We start from the raw sequence: 8,644 nt of genomic DNA, 5'->3' as shown, positions 1-8,644 counted from the left end.
TTTTTTTTTTTTTTAAGATTTTTATTTATTTGTTTGACAGAGAGAGACACAGCGAGAGAGGGAACACAAGCAGGGGGAGTGGGAGAGGGAGAAGCAGGCTTCCCGCGGAGCAGGGAGCCCGACGCTGGACTTGATCCCAGGACCCTGGGACCATGACCCGAGCTGAAGGCAGACGCTTAACGACTGAGCCACCCAGGTGCCCCTGTATAAGCATTTTAAATGGATATTTTATTTTTTTTAATCTGAGTATAGTTGACACACAATGTTTCACATGTACAACATACAGATTCGACATATCTGTTATGCTGTGCTCAGAAGTGTACCTAGGGATGCCTGGGTGGCTCAGTCAGTTAAGCATCTGCCTTCGGCTCAGGTCATGATCCCAGGGTCCTGGGATCCAGCCCTGGGTGGGGCTCCCTGCTCAGCGGGGAGCCTGCTTCTCCCTCTCCCTCTGCCTGCCGCTCCCCCTGCTTACGCTCTCTCTGACAAATAAAATCTTAAAAAGAAAGAAGTGTAGCTACCATCTGTCCCCATAGCCCACTATTACAGTACCACTATGTTCCCTACAGAGTGACTTTTATTCCCATGACGTGTTCCATAACTAGAAGCCTGTATCTCCCACTCCTCTTCACCCATTTTGCCTCTCCACCCCCACTAACCTGGCAACCATCAGTTTGTTCTCTTATTGATAGGACTGATTGTGCTTTTTGTTTATTTATTCATTTGTTTTGTGAAATTGTATGGAATCATTGGTCTTTCTCAGCCTGACTTATTTCACTTATCATAATACCCTCTAGGTCCATCCATGTTGGCACAATGCTATGATCTCATCTTTTTTATGGCTAATATTCCTGTGTGTCTGTGTGTACATACACATCACATCTTCCTTACCCATTCATCTTTTGATGGACACTTAGGTTGCTTCCATATCTTAGTTACTGTAAATAATGCTTCAATAAACATAGGGATGCATACATCTTCTCAGATTAGTGTTTTCATTTTCTTTGGTTAAATACCCAGTAGTGGAATTACTGGATCACAAGATAGTTCTATGAGGAACCTTGATATTGTTTTCCAGAGTGGCTGCGCCAATTTACATTCCCACCAACAGTGCACAATGGTTCCTTTTTCTCCACATCCTAACACTTGCTGTTTCTTCTCTTTTTTTAGTCATTCTGACAGGTATGAGGTGATCTCTCACTGTGGTTTTGATTTCCCTGATGATGAGTGATGTTGAATGCTTTTCATGTGTCTGTTGGCCATTTGTAGGTCTTCTTTGGAAAAATGTCTCTTCAGGTTCTCCGCCGATTTTTTAATCGAACTTCGTTTTTTTAGTGTTGAGGTATATAAGTTCTTTATATATTTTGGATATTAACCCCTCATCAGATATATCATTTGCAAATATCCTCTACCGTTCCATAGTACCTTTTGTTTTGTTGGTGGTTTCCTTCACTGTGCAAAAGCTTTTTATTTTGATGTAGTCCCAATAGTTTATTTTTGCTTTTGTTTCCCTTGCCTCAGGAGACATCTAGAAAAATGTTCAATGTCATTGGCTGATGTCAGAGAAATTACTGCCTATGCTCTCTTCTAGGATTTTTATGGTTTAAGGTCTCACATTTAGGTCTTTAATCCACTTTGTGTTTATTTGTGTGTATGGTGTTAGACAATGGTCCAGTTTCATTCTTTTGTATGCAGCTGTCCAGTTTTCCCAGCACCATCTATTAAAGAGACTGTCCTTTCCCCATTGTATATTCTTGCCTCCTTTGTTGAAGATTAATTGGCCATATAATCATGGGTTACTTTTGGGATCTCTAGTCTGTTCCATTGATCTATGTGTCTATTTTTATGTCCGTACCATACTGTTTGGATTACTACAGCTTTGTAGCATATCTTGAAATCTGGGATTGTGATACTTCCAAACTTTGTTCTTCTTTCTCAGAATTGCTTTGACTATTTAGGGTCTTTTGTGGTCCCATACAAATTTTAGTATTATTTGTTCTGGTTTTGTGAAAAATGCTGTTGGCATTTTGATAGGGATTGCATTGAATCTATAGATTGTTTTAGCTAATATGGACATTTTAAAAATATTAATTCTTCCAATCCATGAGCATGGAGTATCTTTCCATTTGTTTGTGTCATCTTCAATTTCTTTCATCAATGTTTTATAGCTTTCAGAGTACAGGTATTTCACCTCCTTGGTTAAATTTATTCCTAGATATTTTATTCTTTCTGGTGCAACTGCAAATGGCGTTATTTTCTTAATTTCTCTTTCTGCTACTTCATTATTAGTGTATAGAAATACCACCGACTTCTGGGTATTAATTTTGTATCCTGCAACTTTACTAATTCATTTATTACTTCTAGTATTTTTTGGTGGCATCTTTAGGATTTCCTATGTGTTGTATCAGGTCATCTTCAAAAAGTGATAGTTTAACTTTTTTACCAATACGGAAGCTTCTTGTTTCTTTTTCTTGTCTGATTGCTATGGCTAGGACTTCTAATACTATGTTGAATAAAAGTGGTGAGCGTGGGAATCCTTCTCTTTCTCTGATCTTAGAGGAAAAGCTCTGTTTTTCACTGTTGAGTATGATGTTAGCTGTAGCTTTTTCATATATGGTCTTTTTTATGTTGAGGTATGTTACCTCTATACCCATTTTGTTGTTTTTTTTTTTTTTTAAAGATTTTATTTATTTATTTGAGAGAGAGAGAATGAGAGAGAGCACATGAGATGGGGGAGGGTCAGAGGGAGAAGCAGACTCCCTGCCGAGCAGGGAGCCCGATGCGGGACTCGATCCAGGGACTCCAGGATCATGACCTGAGCCGAAGGCAGTCGCATAACCAACTGAGCCACCCAGGCGCCCATTGTTGAGAGTTTTTATCATTAATGGATATTGAATTTTGTCAAATGCTTTTTCTGCATCTGTTCAAATAACTATGATTTTTATCATTCATTTTGTTGATGTGGTATATCACACCGATTGATTTGTGAATATTGAACCATCCTTGCTTTCCTGGAATAAATCCCACTTGATTGCGGTGAATGATCCTTTTAATGTATTGTTTTATGTGGTTTGCTAATATTTTGTTGGGGACTTTTGCAGCTATGTTCATCTGTGATATTGGCCTGTAGTTTTCTTTCCTTTTTTTTTTTTTTTAAAGATTTTATTTATTTATTTGAGAGAGAGAGAATGAGAGACAGAGCGCACGAGAGGGAAGAGGGTCAGAGGGAGAAGCAGACTCCCCAGCTGAGCAGGGACCCCGATGTGGGACTTGATCCCGGGACTCCAGGATCATGACCTGAGCCGAAGGCAGTCGCTTAACCAACTGAGCTACCCAGCGCCCTTTTTTTTTTTTTAAAGATTATTTATTTGTCAGAGAGAGCGAGAGAGCACAAGCAGGGGGAGCGGCAGGCAGAGGGAGAAGCAGGCTCCTTTGCCTAGCAAGGAGCCCGATGCAGGACTCGATCCCAGGACCCCAGGATCATGACCCAAGTCAAAGGCAAACGCTTAACCGACTGAGCCACCCAGGTGTCCCATAGTTTTTTCTTTTTATTTATTTATTTATTTATTTATTTATTTATTTTTATTTGAGAGACAGAGAATGAGAGACAGAGAGCATGAGAGGGAGGAGGGTCAGAGGAAGAAGCAGACTCCCTGCCGAGCAGGGAGCCCGATGCGGGACTCCAGGATCATGACCTGAGCCGAAGGCAGTCGCTTAACCAACTGAGCCAACCAGGCGCCCCTTTTCTTTTTATTATTATTATTTTTAAAGATTTTATTTATTTATTTGACAGAGAGAGAGACAGAGCAGGAACACAAGCAAGGGGAGTGGAAGAGGGAGAAGCAGGCTTCCTGACAAGCAGGGGGCCCAATGAGGAGCTCGATCTCAGGACTCTGGGATCATGACCTGAGCCAAAGGCAGACAGACGCTTAACGACTGAGCCACCCAGGCGCCCCTTGTAGTTTTCTTTCTTTATGGTGTCTTTTCTAGTTTTGGTATCAGGGTAATCCTGGCCTTGTAAGACATATTTGGAAGCCTTCCTTCCTTTTCTATTTTTTGGGATAGTTTGAGGAGAATAGCTATTAACTCTTCTTTACATGTTTGGTAGAATTCACCTGTGAATCCATCTGGCCCTGGACTTTTGTTTGTTGGCAGTTTTTTGATTACCAATTCAATTTCATTACTAACAATCGGTCTGTTCAGATTTTCTATTTCTTTCTAATTCAGTTCTGGAAGATTGTATGTTTCCTTCTTTTTTTAAAGATTTATTTATTTTAGAGAGAAAGAAAGGGGTAGGGGGAGAGGGAGAGAGAAAATCTCAAGTAGACTCCCCACTGAGCTCAGAGCCTGACGTGCGGCTTAAGCTCACAATGCTGAGATCATGACCTGAGCCAAAATCAAGAGTTGGACACTTAACTGACTGAGCCACCCAGGTGCCCCAGGGAGACTGTATGTTTCTAAGAATTTACCCATTAAATGGATACTTTATTAAGTTAGCAAAGAACTTTTGTCCTAAAAATATAAAATAATATATCTATACACTTCATCCTATTTCTCAAAGAACTCTCACCTAAGAGGTATAGTCAAGACTGGTATTATTCACTCCAGTATACAGAGAAGTTGGATCCTATTACAGATGAGCAAACTTGTTTTAGGAGAATAAAGCATTATCAAAGGGTAGGTTATTTTCATGTGGCACACAGTGTCTATCTACAACAGTGACTAAGTTGCAACTTGAAGTAGAGTTGAGCAATCATTAAAAATATAAGCAAACCGGGCGCCTGGGTGGCTCAGTTGGTTAAGCGACTGCCTTCGGGTCAGGTCATGATCCTGGAGTCCCTGGATCGAGTCCCGCATCGGGCTCCCTGCTCAGCGGGGAGTCTGCTTCTCCCTCTGACCCTCCCCACTCTCATGTGCTCTCTCTCATTCTCTCTCTCTCAAATAAATAAATAAAATCTTTAAAAAAATATATATATATATATAAGCAAACCATGCCTTAGTATTTCTTCATTGAACTAGTCAATCATATTTATTATTGAATACTATTAAAATTGGGGCGCCTGGGTGGCTCAGATGGTTAAGCGTCTGCCTTCAGCTCAGGTCATGATCCCGGGGTTCTGGGATCGAGTCCCGCATCAGGCTCCCTGCTAGGCGGGGAGCCTGCTTCTCCCTCTTCCTCTGCCTCTCTCTCTCTCTCTGACTTTCATGAATAAATAAATAAAACATTGAATACTATTAAAATTAAACATTCCTATGTCTAGGGGCTCCTGGGTGGCTCAGTTGTTAAGCATCTGCCTTCGGCTCAGGTCGTGATCCCAGGCTCCTGGGATCGAGCCCCGCATCGGGCTCCCTGCTCAGCAGGAAGCCTGCTTCTCCCTCTCCCTCTGCCACTCCCCCTGCTTGTGTTCCCTCTCTAGCTTTGTCTCTGTCAAATAAATAAAATCTTTAAAAAAACAAAAAAAACATTCCTATGTCTAATGGCAGTATTCTCTTAAATGTGTATATAATTCAATTCAACAAGTATTCACTAATGGCCCATTGGGGATATAGTAATAAAAAGACAAATAAGTTATTGCCTCACAGTGGAGCTCACGGTTTGGGAAAGACAGATTTGAAGTAGGTAAAGAGTATAATGGGCATCACAAAAAGGCACAGTACAGTGTGCCATTCAAGCCTCTAATAGAAGAAATAGAATTAAAGGTTTCACAGAAGGCCTCCCTCAGAAAGCAGGACAGAGATTATTCCTTTTTCCTAGATACATAGTCCAAAATTAACCAGATCAACTGAATTGGACTGATATGTAAAAGGACAAATTGAGAACTATACCACATACTGAAACATAATATTGATAACAAAGGTAGAAAACACATATTCTTTTAAGCAGGTAAAAGGAAAAATATATGACCAAAGCACTACATAGAAAAGGAAAATCATCATCTTACTTCCTTTCCTTTAAGGGCAGTTTTCATCCAGGGGAGATCTGATCTGTGGACACTCAATAAATACAAAATAAGGCTGGGAATAATCATAAAATAAAAAACCTAATGAAATGACAATGAGCCACAGCCAAGTACTTTCACTTAATTAGGTAACTAAGATGATTCATCCACTGAGAACAAATGAAATATGCTTGAACCGTATGTTTAATACTTATGCTACATAATGTGCAATAAGGCCAACTTAAAATGCAAATTTTAAAATTAATAACTTACCTTGCTTCTTTCATTAGTGTTTATTTTTCCCCCTATGGGTGCCTCCTTATCCCAAGAGACACTGACTCAGGATTTGTCAGTATCTATTAGCAAGAACCTGTAGACATCAATTTTAGCTCCTGAAGGATTCAAATATGAATGCATACCAGGCTCAACTTTTGTTTTGAACTGCCACCTGTCATAATGTCCCAATTATAATGGACCAATCCTTAAGGCCTTAAATAATGATTGTTATGCTGAAAATCCTTAAGTATAAAGGTTAAAGATGACTAATCTCCCCCTCTATGATAAAGTTTTCTTTCAGAGTTTTTCAAAAGAGGCCACACTAATATTCAGTATCTTATTCAGGGTCGTGTTTACAGGGATATATACACATGTAAAAAATCAAATAGTACCTTAAGATTAGTATACTTTATGTACCTTACTATACATATTTTATACCTCAATAAAAAAGAAGAAATAAAGGGGAATATCTAAAACTTGCTGATACAACTTAAAGATATTCTGTGGCAGAAACATGAGGGAGTAAACTCCCTGATATTCAGGTTTGACGACAGAGCTGGTAAATAAAGAGAACACAAATATAACTGATCTTTAATAGAAATCACAGATAGCTGGGAAGCCTCTAAGTGGATACAGTGGGTTCCATGAAAAGATATGCCAGTTCCTTACCATGAAATGTCTCACCTTTAGAGGTTCATAAGCAGCAAATGTGGCACTGCTCTCCAAGTACTCTTCAGATTCAGTCACACTCACTGTTACCAGGGTATGGCCTAGAGATTTGGCTGCTATATGTATACTAGAACAGTGTGTTGGCCCAGGTCTTTGAACACCTGCAAATCAAAAACATGACTTCATTAGGGTAATAAGCAGTCAGTTCTCAAGGGAATCAGTCTACAGAAATAGAAGAATTTTAATACATTAAAAAACATCTTGATCTTGGGACGCCTAGGTGGCTCAGTCGGTTAAGCGTCTGCCTTCAGCTCAGGTCATGATCCCGGGGTCCTGGGATCGAGTCCCGCATCGGGCTCCCTGCTCCGCGGGGAGCCTGCTTCTCCCTCTGCCTCTGCCTCTCTCTCTCTATCTCTCATGAATAAATAAATAAAATCTTTTAAAAAAAAAACATCTTGATCTTGCACACTAACTACTAGGCCCCAGTTTATATCAAATCGATATAAAAATCTGTTCCTTCTATTAACAGATATATACCATGTAAGACACAATTTTATGTTCAGTGAGGATACAAATATGAGCCAAGATCCTAACTTCAAGGCATATATAGTTTAGAAGGCGAGAGTGAACATTTACATAAATTAAAGAATTTGTAGAAAATGATAAGCAGTATAGAGATCTAGAAAACAGAAAGATTACTTCTAGTTGGAGAGGTCAAGGAAAATTTAGATATGTAGAAGATAGTATCTCAAACTGATGAATGAGCAAAGACAGAAATATAAATGAGATACACATGAGTATATGAAGGAGCTATACAGGAAATTTTAACTTAAATAGTCTGTTTAGCTGGAGCCATAATTAAAGGAAGCCAAAGTATGACGTAGTATTTCTTTATGAAAAGTAGATTGGGTTATCTTGTAGAGACCTTGAACATTAAACTAAAAGGATTCAGCTCTATTCCACTGGTAAGGAGAAACCTCTCACATTTTTTGAGCAAGAAAAGTAGTATTGAACGTGAGCTTCAGGGATGCTTGGGTGGCTCAGGCGGTTAAGCATCTGCCTCTGGCTCAGGTCATGATCCCAGGGTCCTGGGATCAAGTCCTGCATCGGGCTCCTTGCTCAGCGGGGAATTTGCTTCTCTCTCTACCTGCCACTCCCCCTGCTTGTGCTTGCTCTCTCACTCTGACAAATAAATTAAAAAAAAATCTTAAAAAAAAAAAAGTGAGCTTCATGAAGGTCCACCTCCTAGCCACGGATTATCAAAGGTGAACAACAGTTAGGAGGATACTGTTATATTCTAGGTGAGAGATAGTGAGGGCCTAAAAATTAGGAGACACACCTTGAGAACTGAGAAGAGGAAAGAGATATTATATAGTATACTTAGTAAGGGCAAGGCAGAAGTCCATGTTATAGATGTATTGCGAGAATTAAAAGAGTTAATACATGAAAAGTATTCAGAATAGAGCCTAGCAAATAGTAAATGCTGAGTGAATGTTATATGCTACTACTACTATTATTACTGATTAAAAAACAATGGTAATCACGATCACACACGATAATCAATAACAGGAAATGATGTTAGTCTTTACAGATAGCTTGTTCACATTCTCCTTTTATTAGAAAAAAATACTTTTTTTGAATAAATTTAATAATGGTACTATAGCCATCCTAGAAAGAGGTATGATATATTTAAAGAAAGAGGAAAAGAGCTCAATACCTTCATATGAGCTGAAGGAATGGCCACAACACTTCTTTGAACA

The 8,644-nt window shown here is 39.3% G+C and overlaps 1 protein-coding gene across 1 annotated transcript in view; it reads right to left on the bottom strand.

Moving 5' to 3' along the window:
* NUP210L (nucleoporin 210 like) overlaps nucleotides 1-8,644 on the bottom strand; it is an 87,211-nt gene that overhangs the window by 50,800 nt on the left and 27,767 nt on the right. The window contains exon 14 of the mRNA XM_081825541.1: nucleotides 6,900-7,045. Coding sequence (XP_081681667.1) covers nucleotides 6,900-7,045 — 146 coding nt within the window. The remainder of the gene's footprint in view (nucleotides 1-6,899; nucleotides 7,046-8,644) is intronic.

This window comes from Leptonychotes weddellii, chromosome 6, assembly GCF_054177405.1.
Source record: "Leptonychotes weddellii isolate Sample4059 chromosome 6, ASM5417740v2, whole genome shotgun sequence".
In the NCBI taxonomy this organism is placed as follows: Eukaryota; Metazoa; Chordata; class Mammalia; order Carnivora; family Phocidae; genus Leptonychotes; species Leptonychotes weddellii.
Note: the sequence above shows the minus strand (reverse complement) of the source record. Positions and strands in the feature narration are given on the sequence as shown.